At 41.3% G+C, this 20,458-nt stretch overlaps 1 protein-coding gene across 5 annotated transcripts; it reads left to right on the forward strand.

The window, feature by feature from the left end:
• Positions 1 to 1,197: 1,197 nt before the first annotated feature.
• slka (STE20-like kinase a) lies at positions 1,198 to 20,386 on the forward strand. Of its 5 annotated transcripts, XM_072390860.1 has the most exons (20): positions 1,198 to 1,783; positions 4,108 to 4,272; positions 5,860 to 5,908; positions 6,393 to 6,542; positions 7,204 to 7,276; positions 7,571 to 7,765; positions 7,966 to 8,047; positions 8,264 to 8,395; positions 8,740 to 9,966; positions 10,064 to 10,194; positions 10,599 to 10,722; positions 11,035 to 11,214; positions 12,839 to 12,931; positions 14,170 to 14,241; positions 15,391 to 15,520; positions 15,991 to 16,115; positions 16,201 to 16,395; positions 16,948 to 17,073; positions 17,990 to 18,103; positions 18,241 to 20,386. In XM_072390860.1, exons 1-20 carry the CDS (start codon positions 1,634 to 1,636, stop codon positions 18,385 to 18,387), a joined length of 3,660 nt encoding a protein of 1,219 aa, XP_072246961.1. In that variant the 5' UTR covers positions 1,198 to 1,633; the 3' UTR covers positions 18,388 to 20,386. The 5 variants fall into 5 exon arrangements, with proteins under 5 accessions (XP_072246961.1, XP_072246963.1, XP_072246962.1 ...); XM_072390862.1 differs by lacking the exon at positions 14,170 to 14,241; XM_072390861.1 differs by lacking the exon at positions 12,839 to 12,931 and having other exon boundaries at positions 14,140 to 14,241.
• Positions 20,387 to 20,458: the final 72 nt, after the last annotated feature.

Here is a 20,458-nt window from a genome sequence, read left to right on the forward strand (position 1 = left end):
CAAAAAAATACCCCAACATACTGATGGAATTGGCTCGTTTTAAGATGCCAGAAGCCAAAGTGGCTGAAGATCACTGGAATCATTGGATTTTTTCTTTGCTGTGTTTGTGTTGTAATTTAAAAAGCTGGGTACATCATTCATTGTAAACATTGTAACATTGTGATAATAATGTTTTCATTATATTGATTATTATGAAAGGGGCATTTCTAAAACCAGGGGAGTTAAGTGCTGTAACATAACACTTAATCAATAAAGTAACGTCAAATGAATGTTAAACACAACGGGTGAAATTAGTAACAGTGATTTAATAAGGTTGATTCTTTGATAATGGCAGATCTTGTATAAATAAGTTGCAGATTGAAAGCATGCACTGCTAAGGGACGATGACCTGTAATCCTTGAAATCTGATTATATATACCAGATTGCATATAATATTTAATTGTTGGTCTTGGATTATTTTATTGACTTGGAAACTTGCTGGAAATGTGAAAATAAAACGAAAACTAAACTCAGATATATCCATCGCTGCGTCATCTGAGCCCTGTTAATTACTGTAAATCAGACGGTTTGATCACTGACACGGTAACAGGAGTGGAAAACGGGGTGAAACACGAAAAAAGAATGATCAATTTTCTATTCACTCCTCCTCATTACGACATTTAAAAAGTAGCATGCGTGATAGAGACGAAGGAGCTGAGCACGTCCTTCTGAGGACTGAGATCCAGGAAACAGACGCAGCTAACCGACTGCGTCAAGCCAGCAAGTAAAAGAGCAACGTTAGCGGAAACAAACCCTATTCTCCAATATAATGACACCCAGTCTCTTGTTTCGTCACAGCAACACTAATATAATCTAGTAATGCATATTTGAATTTTAAGAATTTAACGGCAACAAATTGCGAATAAGAACGACGTGTAAACGTGTAAATATTCTTGATAAAGTTTCTTCTCCCCAACAATTAATCCTCAAATATCTCTCTTAGTCTCTTCTAACACTTTCCCGAGACTGAAAACTTAAAGCTGATATCACGCAGTCACTTTATTTCCGTTGAATGTAAGATTCGTTTGTTCACTGACGTTCAAAACTGAATTGAAAGTTGCTTAAAAGGTGATTAAAATCGTCTCATGTGGCCGTTGGGGTTTATTCTGAAATGCCAACGGAAATTGATATGTCCGCGCGCGTTAGCTTGACGCTATTCCGCTAACTTCTGTGTGATCAGTCAACGAAACATAGGTCTGTTTTGTTGTTCTAGTAACGTTTGAAGATAAAAATGTCGTTTCGGGTGCGATGACATAGTCAGTATTTTCCGTTTAAAATTATTTCCGTTTGTATTAAACGGAAACGCTAGCTTGTGCGAACAGCGAACTCCTCTCCTCACCTCCTCCGCCTGCGTCCAATGAAGGCTGCTAGCTATGATGTGACTGTGAATAACTGCCGTCGAGGGAAGTTATAATTGACATTATCGCAGCTGAATGGCTACAATATCGGCCTGCCAGCATTCATTTAACGCCTGCATGGTCTTATTCCGATAGACGTTTGAGCTCCGTGAGCGGGTGAAACCGCTATATTCTCTTGGCGGAAATAACCGAGGAGACCGCATCCACAGCACTGTTGTTCATCTCTGAAAAAAAGGATGTCATTTTTCAATTTTCGGAAGATATTCAAGTTTGGGCCCGATAAAAAGAAGAAGCAATATGAGCATGTACACAGAGATGTAAATCCAGAGGACATATGGGACATTATAGGGGAGCTGGGAGATGGAGCTTTTGGGAAAGTGTACAAGGTAAGTTAATGTGTTACGTTATATCCGCCCTCTAGTTTTCTAACCCATTTCTTAAGACACTCGCTTCCATTGTGTTGCATGTTGTTGCACAGAGGTCATGAGATGTAACGTGGACATGACAGCAGCGATGGCACGGCTCGTGTCCAGGCCACAGTCTTTAGCCAAGGCCAGCAACTTAGATTTTCCTTGGCAAATAATGCTGCGACAGTTCGCTGCTATACGATTCCTACAAATCTCGTCCCGTTGAGTACGTGTAAAGAACATTGATCAGAGAAAAGCAGCCTAAACTTGCCAAGGAAGTGCGTCAGGGGCGTTTCTCATTTTGGAGGTTTAAAACAGGCCCTCTTACCTACTTAGGTTGCCAGGTTTGAAACATAATGTCATCCAGTTGCTCATGTCGTTAGTAAAACTGTTGAAAGTGTGGTTCATTGCCACAGAATAAACAAATCATCGAAAATGTTGAAAGTGCATTGTTAAAGTTGGATCTCAGGGATCAGAGGACACACAACAGTTGGAAAACAGTACAGGTGTTCATAGAAGTCACTCCCCGAGAAAAAAGCTATAGGCTTTGTTTAGGAATTAGTTAGTTGAAACCATACACTGTTGCAGATGTATGGGTGTGTGTGCAAATGTCGTGCTTTGGTCACAGCTGGCTTTCAGTGTCTTAGTTTTACTAACACACAGGCTTTTTATTTTTATTTTACCAGAACCACGAAGAGGCTCTTTAAACATTTTTCTACTCATTTGACTGTAGTATGTGTGTTTTTGTTAGATATCCATGTAAAACCACCTGTGATCTCTGCTAACTTACTTTTCCAGGGTCTCTTTTTCTTCCTCTCAGAGAGCACACTTTGAATAGGTCATTGTTAAAGTTGTTGTTCCTCTGGCAGAGATTGAATGTAATTTCTCTCTTACATTTTTTTGAGACCATATCTTTGGATGAGCTCTTAGAAAAGATGTGAGGGGTACAGCACAGTATATGACCTTCTTTGGAGTTGGGGGAATTTGTTTACAGTAACCTAAACACAAAGGTCCATGTTCTCATGTCTTGAATCATTTTGTGTTGTGAACCCATGTTAAACAGTTTCCCTCTGTGTGCACAGTTCCTTCCTGTCTGGAACTCCTGTGATCGAATAATACCGTTAATGGCCTGTGTAAATCTTCATTTGCCTTCATTGGTTTCCCATTTGTTTGATCGTCTTGTTAGCTGGTTTGCTAACTGAGGGAAATGGGATGACCTTCTTGTTTTCTCTGTTTAAGCTGTAAAGTAAACCAATGTGCAAAACACCTGACACTGTACGGATTCTCTGTTCCCACATGTAGACAGATGTGCAGAGGAAATGCCTTCTTGAGGTCACATTGCTATGAACTCACACCACAATCCATGCAGTTATTTCACATGGTTTTGATGGCTCCGTCCTTTCGGTGCGGTGGTAAAGTGTGAAGCTGTTAAAAGTGAGGCAAGGAGAGAGAAAAGAGACCATAGGCTGTGTTGTACCTTTAAATACTGAGGAAATGTGTCATTTAGGACCTAACACATACTACTCTGATAACTCTGTTTACACAGTGAGTCATTTCACATACCGGTACTTGTAATATTGTGCTTGTGCTGTTCTATGAGGAATAAGTGCTGTGACCATGATGACCAAAGGCCACTGGATTTTCACTGACAGACAAATCATGGCATCATGAAACTAACAGTTGTATGTATTAGGGATGGTCTGTGACATGGACATCAGCCAGTACAAAGGGAAAGAGAAAGAGAGTGTGTCAGGTCAGTGTGTAAATATAGGATCTGACACAGCAGTTAGTGTTAACACTCCCTCCTGTTTCTTTTTCCCCAACTCCCTGACATTGTGTCTGTATCCATAAACATTAAGTCCACAACTAGCCCTTAAATAACTTCACACCTACTCGTTTCATGATGTCTCTGTCATCTTAGTATCTTCACTCCACCCTAAGTTTGTTTGGAGGATTTGGTGGTAAGAGTATATGTGACAGATCGTATAAATTGTTGGATATTTAGTAGAATCTCCTCATTCGTGACCGTACTGTAGGTGTAACAAAGTTGGAGGAAAGAGAAGACATGAAAGGGGGGGAAACAAGAGGAGGAAGTGAGCAAGTTTCACGAGATGAGCTTTTGATAGAGTAGGTAGGAAGATGATTGGGCGTTTTTAAAAATGTTGTGACTTAAACGGATATTCTTACCCCCTCAAACAATGTAAGCAGGGGTTGCTGGTCTGTGGCCCCTCAAGCAATGTCAGACATATATTTTCCAACATATCTTGTTGATACAATCTCAATTTTATTTGTGTTGCTTTCAGGCCCAGAACAAGCAAAATGGGACTCTCGCAGCTGCTAAGGTCATCGACACAAAAACAGAAGATGAATTGGAGGACTATATGGTCGAGATTGACATTTTGGCCTCATGCAACCACCATCACATCGTCAAGCTGCTGGATGCCTTCTTTTATGAAGGCAAACTTTGGGTAAGTAAAATAGTGCCTGACTGAAGTGACTAGTGTTGCAATGAAACAAATAGGCAGGGGACCAGAGACACATGGAGACTAACAAATTCATCACAAGCTTTAGTGTGATAATAGTCCCCATTTTCACCTTAAACTATGATATAAATCATTAATGATAAACACAATTCTCTGACCCCACTCCAACCTCTGTGTACTCATCCAGCTGTCTGGAGACTTGGTCAGTAGATCTCATTGTGTGCACTTAGAGGCTCCAGAGCAATTAGGTCCAGGCAGGTGGTGTCATGTGACCGCCCCTTGTGGACCGGCCACAACTGTAGGAAGATAATGGAGTGGTTTTGGTGGCTGGAGAAAGTGTCTGTGAATAATTCAGAGCTCCATGCAGGTCATACCTTTGGCCCCTGTCGTTAAGTGACATGATGAATGAGTACCTGCCTCTGCTTTGCATGCGTCAGGAGTTAATGTATGTTCTCTGCCCTATTTTTTTTTTTCTACAAAGGAAACTATTTAGCAAACAAAGCAAATATTTTGTTTACATGCTTGCAGCAGATTATGAATTATGCACAGTTATCAGAATTAGCAAGAAGCTGTTGAGAGCTACTATCCAGAACAGGCATAACCACTTTGTTGCTTCTCATTGTTTGAATCCTTAAATAGAGGACAGTGCTCAACCGTACCTTGTATTTATTTATTTATTTGTTTATTCAAATAATCTAAGCTGTCATTTATACAATTGGAAAAAAAAGAGCTCTCATAATTGTAGCCAGATGCTATCCTATTTTATATCTTAGTAACAGTTGTAGAAAATCTTATGTTCATTTAATGCACCCTTTTTTTGGAAATAGGTGAATATGTGATCCTTTAAGAAAATTAATCTGGTTTTAGCATGTCAGAATGTCTTCAGTGTTGCTCATACCACTGCCGTGTACTGGATCAACATATAATCACGGCATTTAGTTTAAGTGATAGATTATGGTAAAAAATAACACTGTGAGGGGACTGCTAGCATATCTCTCAAGGTATTTCCCGTCATGTGTTCATTTGATATAAATACAGTGCTTTTCAGGTAGTGTATGAGTTTATAAAGCAGTTGTTTCTCAGCCTTCCAGGAAAGAAATAAAAAAAAAAATACCTGGCTTTGTCTTATTATTCTATTGTAATGCAAAATGAAGACATATTTTTTTCATTAGAAAGTCAAACATCTAAGATTTGTACAAAATGTACAAAAAAAAAACGTTTTCTCTCTTAAGAAAAAAAAAATCAGTTCCTGTAACTCTGCTGACCATCACAGCAAGTATTTAGTCTGCAGCAGGAACCGATGCCAATGTTTCAGTGTAACGACGGCTGGAATAAAGGACGGGAAACGTGTCTGTGAAGTACACCCAGTGGGGCTGTTTAGTGCCTGATTGATTGTCTCCCTGGAATGTCTCCAAAGTGCAATCATTATCATAGAAAGGGTTGCTTATGTCTTTTCAATAAAGGCCTTGTTGTTTACCTACCTTGGATAACACAAGTTATTCCACTAAGCAAATAATGTGCTCTGGCAGTCCTCATTTGTCATTTTACATATTGCCTTTTTTTATTTCTCAGATTCTGATCGAGTTCTGTGCCGGTGGTGCGGTGGACGCCATCATGCTGGGTAAGTCCCTCGTTCACTGAACAGAACAGGAAAAACTACATAAAGTACATTTTTTTTGTGCCAATTCTTTTTGTTCCATCCCAGAGCCTCCATTGCGGGATTTTTCTTTTTCCTTTTCCTCTGTTTGAGGGGCCATTCCAACTGTATAATTATTGTATCTCAGGTTTCAAGGAGTGGTTGGGCCACTTCTGTGGCCTGCATTTTCCTCTTGTTTTGAAAGTCTAAAGAAACACCTCTTACATGTAAATAACACTGATTTAAAAAAAAAAAAAAAAAAGTAAAAAATACCACAATTCATTGTTAAATGTAGGTGCGTTGCACTCTGTGCTCTGACTCAGTGAGATTTGTAGAGTCGTATATACTAGATGACGTAAGGGTGAAGTGTGTCCAGCAGTTGCTATTGGTTACCATTAAGAAATCACATTTGATGTTAATCTGTCCAGATGGCCATGTCTCAGTTTACTGTGTGCGTTGTTATTAACAGAACTGGAGAGACCCCTGACTGAGCCCCAGATCCGGGTGGTGTGTAAGCAGACCTTGGAGGCTTTGATTTACCTCCACGAGATCAAAGTCATCCACAGAGATTTAAAAGCTGGGAACATTCTCCTCTCCTTGGAAGGAGATGTAAAATTAGGTAAAAATCTTCTTCTTTTTTTTTTTTTTTCCCCTTCTTTCAGTTCATTCTCTTCACAACCCAACTGCGCTGTTGAGAAGTGTACAGCTTGGAGCTTATTTACCGCGAAACTGCATGAAGTTTGAAAAGCTTCGCTTGCGCTGTACGAAACATGCTTTTTAAACACCACTTACCTTCTGGAGTCAATGATACATTGGATTGGTTACATCATTATCCACAAGTAAAGTGTGCATGTTGCTGTAGCATCCATAGCTGCCGGCTCCCTGATGATTCATGGCCAGTAGGCAGAGGGTCATGATGGAGCCTGGCAAACAATAATTATCAAGACATTCACCGGTGACGTTGATGGATTTCTTTCTCCCTCTAAGATGTAGATACTTTAAGGAAGAAAAAAAACAAAACAAAACACTTGGCTGAAATAGCTGCACAGCTTACAGATTTGCTGGTTTGTGATGGTCCCCGAGAGTTTCATGAAAGGGGGAAAAAATGAGGCTTTTCTGCTCACTTTTAAGGTTTACATTTCAAAGCTTAAAGTTGGTTCGGTAATTAGTGTGTTGGTTGCTTGTGTTGTTTATGTTGATTTCACTATTTAAATCTGTGCCAATTTTAAGCTTAGCAGGATTAGGCGATGCAAAGAATCACTATTCATTTCTACTTTCAGCTGACTTTGGGGTGTCTGCTAAAAATACCACGACGATACAGCGAAGAGACTCTTTCATAGGCACTCCATATTGGTGAGTCACACAGCCTGATTGTAAGAAGGTATTCAGTCTGATAATAGTCTTGGCGCCTCCTGCAGCAGCACCAAAGGTGGGATAACGGAAAAGGTCTCATTCAGCTTTTTGGATGCACTTGGGTATCGGATGACTGAAAACGAACTGAATAAGCTTCCTATCTGTAATTTTCATTATTATGTTTAACTTTTTTTGAGCCTTGAAAACAGAGCTTTTATTCAAAATGCACATTCACTTGGAGCCCAATATCCACATTATGCATTTACAAACCCGCTGACCGAGTGAATTTTGCAGGATGGCTCCTGAGGTGGTGATGTGCGAAACGTCCAAAGACCGTCCATACGACTACAAGGCCGACATCTGGTCCCTGGGGGTAACCCTCATAGAGCTGGCACAGATTGAACCACCAAACCACGAGATGAATCCTATGAGAGTGCTACTGAAAATAGCCAAGTCCGAACCACCCACTCTCATGCATCCCTCGCGCTGGTGAGATAGTGCGCTACTGATAACTTGAGAGGTTATAGACTGGAGATAAGGTTATGTGGAGTGTTTAATGTGGGGGAGCATGATGAATTGTTAGTGGCTGCAGGGGGAAGAAAGTCTTTATTTCAATTCCAAAATCCCAGGCCCAGAGATTTTAATGTTTGTATGGCTAACAAACGGATTTGTGAATTTGTTTTTGAAAGGTCACCGGAATTCAATGATTTTTTGCGGAAGGCACTTGATAAGAATGTGGACAACAGGTATAACGCAGCGCAGCTTCTACAGGTGAGCTGTCCCACTTCGCTTACCCACTGGTGTCACAGTCCAAAGCCACCTGAGCATTCTTCACTGTAGTCAAGTAAAACAATGTTATTTATTTGAAAAACTCTTTTCCTTATTGTTTTTTTTTTTTTTTTTTTTTTTTTTTTTTTTAAGACTTATTTCAGAAAGATAAAGATTGCTATTGTGTGCTGATGCGCATGTCTTCTTCTGTGCATGTAGCATCCTTTTGTTACATCGGTAACTGATAGCAAACCTCTCAGAGAGCTCATAGCTGAGGCCAAAGCTGAAGTCTACGAGGAGATTGAAGATAGCAAAGAAGAAGAGGATGAAGAAGAGCCCGACACTCCTGTGGTGAGTAGTTTTATTGTCGTATGCGTGCATCAGGTATCTAAAGTTCCAGTGTGTCGCATAACAATAACAATGCTCTCTTTTGTGTAGAACCATGTTTAAAAAGAATACCTTAGTATTAGCCATAATTTATATCTGCAGAAGGTGTAAGTCCAGACTCCAGAATGTAGGCCTGAAACAAACCAGATGCTGGCCATAGTGAGGGACTTTTCCACTGTTCTTGTTCTTGGCTGCTTTGCTGCTCAGCATAACTAGATCATAGACACTACTTCATTTAAGGGAATAGCTGGGGATGATTTTTTAAAAATCATTGTTGTGAACTTTTCTGTCACTTTCTGTTGGTTCAGGCGGCTCCTGGGCACAAGCGTGCACCATCAGATGTCAGTGTGGCCAGCTCAGAGGATGACAAAGTCCCGCCAACCCCCTCCACACTTGAATCTGTTTCAGAAAAGACAGAAGCCGAGCCTGCTGAGGACCGGATCAGTGACAAACTGTCTGATGAGGGACTTGGAACAAGCGAAGTCGATAAGACTGAGGAGGAGAAACTCAATGAGGTGTCTGATGCCAGTAATGAGGGCCTGGCTTCTGGACTAATGGAGACTAGTAAGGACTTTATCTCAGAAGATTTTACCCAGTCTAAACCAGAAGGAAATCAAGCAGAAAATGCTCCTGCAGAGTCTGTAGTACCAGAGCCAGTAGAACCTGTAGATACAGGTGAATCCCAAGAACTTATCACAGGTCATACAGAAAAAGAGAAACAGGAGAAGGAAATGGGAGATGAAGTTACTCAAGCGATAGAAGAAGAAAAAGAGCCAGAGGAGGTGAAGCAAGATGAAGAAGTATGTGCAGAAGAATCTATTAAATCACAAGAAAAAGAAGAGGATACACCAGTAACCACAGAACCTCCATCAAAAGAAGTTCCACAGTTAGAGGAAGAAAGCAAAGAAGCAGAAGAGGAGATGTCCCAACACAAAGTGACAGAGGACAGATCAGAAGACATGGCAAATGGCATAGATGAAAACATAGATGCAGAGAAATTAGAATCAACTGTAATGGACACAAATGGAGACACAGACACAAAGTCAAGCGTGGATGAGTCCTCTGCTGAGGTTCTTTTAGAAAACATGACCATAGAAAGTCAGTCAGAGGAGACGCCAAAGGATGAAGCTTCTGAAGAGCCAGAGCAGCCTCAACAAGAGAATCGGTCCATAGAGGAGGTTGAACGGCAAGAACAAACACCAGCTGAATCCAATGGAGTCAGTGATGAAGTCAAAGACACATCTGAGGTTTTAGAACAAATGGCTGCATCTAACGATGTCCCCGTGAAGGAAGATCAGGAGAAAGCAGCTCCTACAGATGAGAGCATCTCCCAAGACACTATCTCTGTCCAAGAGAGTGAAACAGATTCCGATACTAAGACGGAGCACGGAAGCCCTGCTGTGATCAAGTCAGACGTGGAGAAGGATTCCGACTCTGGGAGCAGCTCTGCTGCCGATAGCAACAGCCTTGACCTCAATCTGTCCATCTCAAGCTTCCTGTCCAAAAGCAAAGAAGGGGGCTCTATGTCTGTGCAGGTAAACCAGTCTGTTCCAAGACTGCATCTCCTATTGATGAATAAAGGGCACTACTGTCACACTCCCGGTCTCTAAAACACCCGTATTATTTTGGCAGGAGTCAAAAGTTCAGAAGAAGACTCTGAAGAAGACTCGCAAGTTCATGGTTGATGGTGTGGAGGTCAGTGTGACGACGTCGAAGATAGTGACTGACAACGAAATCAAGAACGAGGAGATGAGGTTTCTGAGGTACGCCTGTGTCCAATCTGCTTGACATACTCTTTGTCTAAATATGGGAGCTGACCCATTTAACACGCCTGCCTTAAATAGTTCATGTTCATTTCACATCTCCCACTGCCTTTTGCAAATGCCAAATGGGTTATCTGCCATGATTAAAGCTGCATTATGTGACTGTCATCTTCCATGTTGCCTTTTAAAGACATGAGACATGCTGCCCTGACTCTTCACGCTTGTGTTGTTTGAATACTTTTTGGTTCATGACCTTTAGTTTAACAATCAATTATTCAAATAGATGGAGACTAGAATATTCAACGCAGGAAAAGAAAATCCTGATCATTTCTTTATGAAGTATTACATTTTGGTTTAGTTAATACTGTGGTACCTTGACAACACTGCCGGTGCGGTTTCTTTAGGCGGCAGGAGTTGCGAGAGCTGCGCCTTCTTCAAAAAGAGGAGCAAAGGGCCCAGCAGCAGCTGAGCAACAAGCTGCAGCAGCAGAGAGAGCAGATCTACCGGCGCTTTGAACAGGAAACGACTGTGAGTCATTCTGTACCACCCAGTGGTGTGATGGGTGTGGGTTGTTGTTTTTTTTTTTTTGATAACTCCTTGAAAATGAGCTCTCTCAGCTCTAAGTCTATCTAAGTCTAATCGAGGACATTTAACGTGAAACATTTAGCTGGACAGTTTTCCCATATCATTTAGCGTTTCTACAGTGAAATACAAATGTCTTTAATTCTCTCATTCAGTCTCTCATACAGCCTACGGGTTGAATAACAGCATATCTCAGCACCTTGCCGACCCTAAGATACGAAACACTCGCAGCCACCTTCTGTCTCTCGATTTTTACAGGCCAAGAAGCGTCAATATGACCAAGAAGTGGAGAATCTGGAGAAGAAGCAGAAACAGACCATTGAGCGACTGGAACAGGATCACACCAGTCGACTCCGAGACGAAGCCAAACGCATCAAAGCCGATCAAGACAAGGAGCTCTCTAAGTTCCAGAACATGCTGAAGAACAGGAAGAAAGAGGTATGTTCCTGCATGACTGTTTCTGAATGGCTGTGCCCTCAGTTGACCGTGTCTTTGGGAGCATCTGCATGTTATTTACAAGCTGTTTAACAGTGCATGCGTTCAACAGCTTACTGCCTTTCCTCTGTTAAACTGAATCTATGTACTGCTGCGCCCTGCTGCTCTGCCTTGTACTGTGCAAATGATGGCAACAGATAGGCTGTATTATCTTTCTCCTCAATTCTGTTCGCTATATGTTGTGGTATCAATCATTCATCTGCTCTAAGGCCTCTGGTTCCCTCCAAAGAACTACTTTGATGCCAGAATCGATTTGTTACTTTAGAGAAGTATTTAATAAAAGTTCAATCTTAGGCTGAGCAAACTCTAACTCGTTGCACATTCCTGCTCTGTCTTCTTTAGCCTTTTCTCTGCTCCTTGGCCACTTTTAAAAGCTTTGCTTGGGGGCTTTAGGTATGCTTCTAACTGTTAGTGTTTCTGTATGCAGCTGTTTTTGAAGGCAGTTGAGCTGATTGGCTTTTGTTGTGCATAATGGGTGCTTGGTTGTTGTTGTGGTGCTCTCCCTTTGATTTCTGAGCCAGTTATTTATCTTATAATATGGTACAAAAACACAGCTTTGTATTGTAATTTGCTTTTAAGCCTCAGCTATGCATTTTGTTGCTCTAAAGATGCAAAAATAAGAAATTTTCCTTCTGATGATAATGTGTCTTTCTTTTTTTTTTTTTCGTCTGTAAACTAAAGTAATCACTGTTGAAAATGTATTCAGACTGTGTATTGAACTAACCGTGTCTCTTGTATGAGTGTGTGAGGTGGCTTTGGTCATGGGATGGCCAACTTTGTATGATTTGATTCTGAGAGGTGTTTGGCTGGGGGAGGTTCTTTGGGTCAAATAATACAGGCCTTGCATCAGAGTAACTGAAATGGAAATGTGTCTGAGGAAGTAGTGCAACAATTAGATGATGAGAGGAAATGAATGAACAGATGTTTTCAATATTTGTAATATGCAAAATCTTTTCTTCTTTTAAACAGTTGAGGTCAAGCGCCGAATCAGTTAATGGAGAAAATAATCAAATGAATCCTTAATGAAAGTAAATTAGTTTTAAATCCAGCCCTTGATAAGTCGAGAATTCTATTTATTTTTGTTTACCTGCTTTAAGTCGATGTGTATTTGAAATAAAAACTCAGGTCAGCCAAACCATTCCAACTCAGTTACTCTGCTTTTTTCTTTCTTTTTTCTTTTTAAACTTATTATTATTCATCTTAAAAGTCCAAATAATCCTGTTCATGGCTGTGGGACCTATTTGAATCTAAAGCAGTGAAGGGGAAGCTGCTTTTAAGACTAACCTTTCCTGCCGTGCACCGATCGAATCCCTCTTCTAACACAGATCTAACTCGTGCAGTCCGAACTGACGGCTCCGATGTCCTCTGAAAAAATTTCGACTTTTTTGAAGGAACGTAGCATAGCGGGCCCTGGAAATGGAGCATGCTGACGTTGAGTCTGTTGGTGGCTGGGTGCTGTCTCTTTCCTCTCAGTGGGTGTTGCATGTCTCCCACTGTTGTTGGCTGGCTTTGTTAGGTTTTCAGAAAGTACAGCACCAACCGGTCTCTGCATACTCACACACTATAGGCCAAACAGGAAGTTGGACAGTCACCCAAACACATGAGAAAAGAGCTCATGAAACGTTTAAAGGAGGACCTGTCGCTCCTCAAGTCTGCAGAGGTAAAGTGTTACCTTTTCTTTCTGTGAAAGTCCCAGGTATGACTTTCTCTGTCCCTATCTCTCTTTTCCCTCTGCCTTCGACTTGCTTCAGATGAACACAAAAAACGCAGTGAACATCTGTGCCTATATCTGCCCCCTATGCGCTGCCTACCAAGTTGTATTCACGGCATCAGTTATCTTAGATTTTCAATTGGTTGTGGAGAAAGATGCACCGAACTGAGCAGAATGGCTTTATGGCCACATTGGATTCACAGAATAGTGTCATTAATAGATAGCTGGTGGTGTATTCATGAGATTCAGTTAAAAGAATTGTGAATTTCTTCAGTTATATCCATGTAAATACAAGGCTTTGGCCAACTCCTGAACATACTAAGCCAGACGGATGTATAAACGGTAAAAGAAGCTTGTGAGCGCCTCCAGTAGATCAGACTGCCATCCAGACCCCAGTGGATGGAGATGTCGAGCAGCATAGACTTAACTCTCACAGGGTAGATTGATTCTTTGTTTAAGTCAATATTTTAAGTACAGTTGGACCAAATTAAATGTCTGCAACTCTCCTCAGATTGGAATATTTGCAGTTTATCCAAGTCCTCCATGATGGTAAACAAACAACTTTAAGTTTAAACGTGCTCATTACCCAGTGCATGATATCATTTTAGAAGCATTGTATAGTGTGTTGGAGATGGTGACTCATCAGCGTCCGCTCTCAGTCCCGCAGATAACTCGGAGCACACTATAATGTTAGGGAGTTATTCCAGATAGAACTTCTGTCTCTACAGTAGACCTCCATACTGAGAGTCCTCTACCGAGCTTTTTCCTCTTGTACCTCTTTTCTATGAATAAGACAGAAACCATGTCAACAAATCCGTTGCTTTCTTCAAAAGCAACTTTTAGCATTATTAACACTCTGAGCCAGTAGCATGAGGGGAAAAAAATGCTCTTTTACATGCTGGATTAAAGTGAAATGTAACTATGAGCTGCTTTCAAGCATGTCTTGACGATCTGAGTATTAATAACTAATTTGATGGCTTTCCCCGTAACATTTAGCCAGAACTGTGCTGTGCGCCCTAAACTCACTGACATTCCCAAAGAGGGAAACCCGTTTGTTACGTGACTGAGGCAGAATAAGGTGTGAGTGTGGGTGTGCTTTGTTTTTGTGGGTGTGTGAGAGCTCCTCAGCCTGCTGTGTGCTGTCTGTCCCTGATCAGGATGAGTGCGCTGTGTGCTCTCCTCCGCAGGCAGTGGCCCAGGTTATGATACAGTCTTTTCAGTTATCCTCATGCGCACTCTTCAACGCTCAGATGCAGGATGTAAGTGCCCCCCCTCCTCCTCCACTCACCCCGTTTCTCTTCGTCTCTGGCCCATACTTAAATGTGTGTTGAGTTGAGTGACAGGTTCGTTTGTAGTGGTTCACTTTTACTTTAAGAACTGCACATGTAAGCATGGGCAGCGTTGGGCCTTTTTTTTTTGTATCACTTTGAGTGTTCTCATTGTATTTGTGGAGTGGTCCTTTCTTCCTCTCCTCAGTATTTTTCCTCCATCTGCTCTGTGTATTTTCTATGGTATATATTTTGTCTGCATAACACTAAGATCGACTCTGGGATGTTCTGTTGTCGTCAAGCTGTTGATTCACCTCTGTCCGGATCAGTGTTTGTACCTAAGGTCCAGGTATATACAGACTGCCTTAGAACAATGGCTGAAAGTCACTTGCATTGTCCACAAATGTGGTATGGTGTCGCACTTAAACCATCTTCATTTGGATTCTGCAGTGAGACAGAAAGTGTAAATGAGGCTGGATGTATTGGAAATTCAGCTGTAATAAAACAGTGTATACGTGCATAGAGAATAGCGAACAAGCAAATGATGGTAAGTGCTGGCAGTAGGAAGAATATGCGCATAATAAAGATACTATCCTAATTATTAGAAGATTTTTAGAATTACTAAGTTGTGAATTCAGTGCCATAAAATCCAGCCTTGCTGAGTAATTATAAGATCAGTTGTTATTCTCTACTTATTTCCATTCCGATCAGAGACAGTGGTTGTTTGAATTAAGTTTAAAAATGGGAACACCCACAGTAATTAGTCATGCGTGATGTAGGCTGGGCTTCGAACAATGGGAATGTTTGCATAGATTACTGTCTTAAATAACAGTGAATCTGAATCTTTCTCAAACTTTTCCTTCTTTCTTCACTTCCATTGTGGATGGTTGTCCTTCATGGTGTCAGAGTGTCTCCTCTTCTGAGCCCCGTCAGTGGCGTGACGCCTCGTGCTCTGTGTCGTGCTGAGTTTGAAGTGGATGACTAAATGACATCGTTTTACCTCGGGCAGTTTTGCTATGCGTTTGTGCGGTGACATTTTATTGTGCTTTTCGTTGTTGGCTCCTTGCTGTCCCTCTTCACAATGTGTAACGTTTCACCAGGCCGCTCCTCACGCTGCTCCTCTTCTCTCTGGCTCCTCAGGAGCAGGAGTTCCTACAGAAGCAGCAGCAGGAGCTGGACGGAGCTCTGAAGAAAATCATCCAGCAGCACAAACTGGAGATAGCCACCATTGAAAGAGACTGCCTCAACCACAAACAGCAGCTAATGAGAGGTAGGAGATGGCGAGAGAACTCCTGGGACAAATCAAATCCAGGCCACAGCTTTTTCTAGCTGTATTATTGACATGCAGTTCATCACAGAGGATATGATATAGTTATAGTCTTTTTATTTGCGGGGTTATCCTTGAATAAGAAAGATGGAAAAAGCAAAACAAGGTGATGTCTTTACATCACAGCTGAAAGCATCTCATCTTTTGTCAGCTCAGTCTCTGTTTCTGGGAAAAAAAACTGTTCCCTTTCACTCTTGATTCTCTGTAAGTATTGACTCTGACCTTCATCCTGAGAATACAGTCGTTCCGATTCAGCGGACACGTTACAGCCTGTCCAACTTGCTGTCAGTGTTTTTGTTTTCATCGCTATACGGCTCACCAGCTAACGTGCATGTACATGTCTGCTAACCAACACATCTGGTGACTTGTGTGATTTCTTTTTTTGTGTGTGTGCCTTCACATGTGTTTTGTAGCTCGAGAGGCAGCCATGTGGGAGTTGGAGGAGCGCCACCTGCAGGAGAAGCACCAGCTGCTGAAGCAGCAGCTGAAAGACCAGTACTTCATGCAGAGGCACCAACTGCTGAAGAGACACGATAAAGTAAGCGTTACTAGAGACATTTGTATGGCGCGATTTCAGTAACCCACGCTGAACGCAAAGCTCCTGTGTTTTTTTTTTTTTATAGGAGATGGAGCAGATGCAGCGCTACAATCAGCGTTTGATAGAGGAGCTGAAGAACAAACAGACTCAAGAGAGGGTTCGCCTGCCCAAGATCCAACGCAGTGATGCCAAGACTCGCATGGCCATGTTCAAGAAGAGCCTCCGCATCACCGCCACTGCAGCTGTCACCCCAGAGCAGGAGCGAGATCGAATAAAACAGGTGCAGACACCGTGGGCTAACGTCGTTTTATCGTTGAGTCTTGTCACTTAAAGGAGAAGTGACATGTTTCACGTTCGCTTAGCAACTGTCACATTGGCTTCCAGTCACACCTACTGTTGGATCGGCCCACTGCAAATAGTTCTCTTAATTAATCCAGTCTGTCTGGATCTCAGGCCAGTAACTTTCCAGTCACCGTTTTACAAGCTTCGTTGGTTTTATTAACCTCGAAAGGTTATTTCAGGTCAGTTTTCCTCAGAGAGGACTTATTAAACATCATAAAAAGCAGCAAGAAGTGTTCTACAATACTTCAATCAGAAAACAGATGTGTGACACAGAGATAGTGAAAAGTGTGAGCATGTTGTGTTGACAGGCAGCGTGCTGTTCCTGCGCAGCCGGGTCTCTCAGTATTACTTTTGCTTGGCATGATCAGACCACCTATCAAAATACAGCTCTTTTGTGAAAACAACGAGTCACTTCACGTCTTTGTTTGCCGTGGTATTGCGGAGGAACTGCTGTCACAGCTGTTTGTTGTGGTTTGTCTGTGTGGTCCAGTTTGCTGCACAGGAGGAAAAGAGGCAGAAGAATGAGCGACTCCATCAACACCAGAAACATGAGAACCAGATGAGGGATCTGCAGCTGCACTGTGACTCAAACGTCAGGGAGCTGCAGCAGCTGCAGGTGGGGCTGGAACATCATATAACGTAACATCATTCGCTCTGTACTCTTTCGTATCGATGTGCCATGATAAGTATTGAATTAGGAGATGATAAGGTGTCAGCAGCAGATTTATTATGAGGCAACATGTGCATAATACCACTCCAACTACAGCAACCTCGGTGCCCGATTGATCAAAGCGCTTTTACTGGTACTAATAAGTTTTATAATGTTTAGTTGGAATTATATGAAGTTGTTAAACCCCAGTTTGTTTTCAGAAAATACTATTTCATCTTTGAGGTTGGCTGATGTTGATCTCTATGTAACTCTTGAGTCACCCAGTTTGACAGCATGCATTAAAAAAAGAACAATACTATACTTTACTGAGTAAATGCAGCATGCTGTCTGAAGCGTGTCACATTAACTGTATCTTGTGTTGTGTGTAATGTTCAAGCTGAGCTGATGTAAACGTGGCATAACGGCGTTTTAATGAATGAACTTGCTTTAATGAAGTCTTGCTGATGTTGCAAATGTTAAAACTCAGCCACATTGTTCCTCAGAACAGCCATATTGACTGCTTACATCAGCTGACCTTAGAGCAGTGCACACTCACAAGCTGTCCGTTCAAGCTCAGTAGCATTTTCAGCCTCATTAAGCCTGGCATTAAGCTTCAGCGGCCCATTTACAGCCGTTTCAGTATGACCTGAGGAGTGCTGCTGCTCCTGCTAACAGGAGCTAAAGTTGGTAGTGGCTGATTCGAAATGGATGCAACGTGCCCAGTTTTCTAGATGATAACGAGAAGGGAGTGACCTTTAGAAGCTCGCTAGAAGAAAATGGGGAGAAAATAAAAGATGTAAGACGTTTTTTTTTTGTATGTCACAGTGCAGGAGTGCATGATTCATGAATCCCGATGGCGCTGTTTACCTACCTTTTCTTTCAGAACGAGAAATGCCACCTTTTAATCGAGCATGAGACACAAAAGCTGAAGGAGCTGGATGAGGAACACAGCCAGGAGATAAAGGAGTGGAGAGAGAAGCTCAGACCCAGGAAGAAGGTTTTTTTTTTCTGTCCATTTCCTTTTTTACTTAAGAAGTCGTGTTTTTTTTTTACAAATGGTTTTCAACATAATCTGAACTTTGTGGTCAACCTGAAGCGTGTGGCTCAGTCGTTTGTATCTTCTGCCCCCTGCAGGCTTTAGAGGAGGAGTTCACGCGGAAGCTCCAGGAGCAGGAGGTCTTCTTCAAGATGAGCGGTGAATCTGAATGCCTTAACCCCACCACCCAGAGCAGAGTATCCAAATTTTACCCCATCCCAAATCTGCACAACTCTGGTTTATAGCCTGGTGTGTGTGTGCGTGTGTGTGTGTGTGTGTGTGTGCGTGCTACAAAATGGACTCCTGTCAAACATGTCTGTGTTCACTGACTCCATCTGGTGGAGTCACATAATCTTTTTCTTTTCAATGTTACTGCTAAACATGAAAATGTCTGCTTTGCTTTGATTTCCACCATCAGTGACACACCTGTAACTCGATGACTCGAGTCTGATGTAATTTGCACTTTTTTGAGCATGATCAGAGTTCAAAAGTCTGCAGTTGGTGGCTGAGGTCAGTCACGCTTGTCTGATTATTGTTAGCACCGTATAAATGATCTCCAGTGCCTCGTATGTTCATTTTTTTTCAGCATTTAAGACTCTTTCCTGTGGTTTTTGTGCAGCTTGCAGTTCACACGGAGCCTCCGGACTGTTTTGCACTCAAATAACAGGTTGTGATTTCTGCTTATAATCACAAGATATTCAGAGATTTTTGTTTGTTTTTGTTTAATTTTACATAAGCTGGCGATTAAGTCGTCACTGAGAATCAGTTTGTCTGCATGTGAAGTAGGTCTTAAAGAAGAGTCAAAAGAAAACAGACTGTTGTTGTCAGACTGTGTCGTCCTCTGTGCGCCGTGTCTTATGTCGTCATGGGAGTCAAAAACAGCATCGTAGGGCCATGTACTCAAACTAAATGGAATATCCTGTGTAGTGTGCTCCGTACATATGAAGTTTAATCAAATACTGTGCTTACCACAAGAGTTTTACCATCTTTAGCGACAGATGAACAATAATATATGTATTTATTTAGCACATAATGTCATTTCAATGCTGTAACCCCCCCCCCCCACCTGTTCAGATAAACATAGAGGGGACGTTTTGGAGAATCATTTCAGTGCTTAAAACAAATGACTTTGCTTCATGAATAACTTTGAGCGGCACTCTCGCGGACCCAATGACTCGTTTAAAGCATGAATTCTACAGGAATGTAAAGCTTGTTGATTTGCACTGTTTTTTGCCACGAGCTAAAGAGAAGAATATGCAGTAGTGAACCATGGAGAACGAAAAACTCATGGAGCTGTTTCAGCATTTTGGCCTGCTTCGTTTGTTTTGTTTTTTTTTCCACAAATGATTCGAACATTTTCAATGAAGCCTTTACTATTTCACAAGCGCACCTGGTTTCCAAGGCCTTTATCCCTCTCATATGCTGTGATTGCTCGTCATGGGAAACTCGAGTTCTTGTTGTATACATTTCAGTGTCTTAGGAGGGGGAAGCGTTCAGCTGTATTTCACAACGTTGGTTTATTTTGCCACCGATTGTTACCAGAGCAAGTTGTAGTTTCCGTATGTGGCCATTAACATTGACAAGAATTTTGTCATGAATGCTGGATTTTTTTATTAGAGCTCTCAGCATCCTCGTCGTGTGGGTGACATCATCTGATTAATGCATTTTTTTATTTTTATTTCAACAGGTCATCCTACCATCATGAACAATCTTGTTATATGCATTTTTGATGTCAGGTCAAATGTATTTAATGCATCTTTATAAATTGATTTTTTTTTCTTTCTTGTAAATAAAATATTGACTGTTTGTTCGACGTCTTGTGTGACGCTGTTCTGAGATCAAATTAGTCATGAAATGGTCAAAACCCGAGTGTCTAAAAAATAGCTTTATTTTAATACGATGATCAAACATCGAGTTCAATCGTGTAAAACAGAATCTGGGAACATCTTTTTATAATTAAATCTTTTTCCAACACTTAAAGTCATACAGAAAATATCAAATTCAGTGCTCTTTTACATCAAAAAATGTACAATTAAATCAGTCATGTCTAACGATCATCTGAGTCACTGTCTCTCAATCACACAAACAGACCTTATGTTTTTATATCAACAAACCTTTTCAGTAAATCTTAACTCCACCCACTCACTGTTTACATTTAGGGATTCAAAGACTTAATTGTTGTGTAATTTGTATGGGATGAATGCGTAATGGACACTTTTAAGACTTATCTAGTCCTCAAAACAATGTAATCCTCAAAATAACAGCAAATATAATACACCAGAAGGTCAATTAAAAAAATATGCAATGGAAAATAAA

This window comes from Leuresthes tenuis, unplaced genomic scaffold (genome assembly GCF_036924035.1).
Source record: "Leuresthes tenuis unplaced genomic scaffold, fLeuTen1.0.hap1 SCAF_8, whole genome shotgun sequence".
In the NCBI taxonomy this organism is placed as follows: Eukaryota; Metazoa; Chordata; class Actinopteri; order Atheriniformes; family Atherinopsidae; genus Leuresthes; species Leuresthes tenuis.

What these genes read in the sequence shown, in the direction of transcription:
- slka (XM_072390860.1), top strand. Translation starts at nt 1,634, where the DNA reads ATGTCATTTTTCAATTTTCGGAAGATATTCAAGTTTGGGCCCGATAAA. An exon ending in TTTATGAAGGCAAACTTTGG is followed by an intron (nt 4,273 to 5,859) that starts GTAAGTAAAATA and finishes TTTATTTCTCAG; the next exon opens with ATTCTGATCGAGTTCTGTGC. An exon ending in CAAACAGCAGCTAATGAGAG is followed by an intron (nt 15,521 to 15,990) that starts GTAGGAGATGGC and finishes TGTGTTTTGTAG; the next exon opens with CTCGAGAGGCAGCCATGTGG.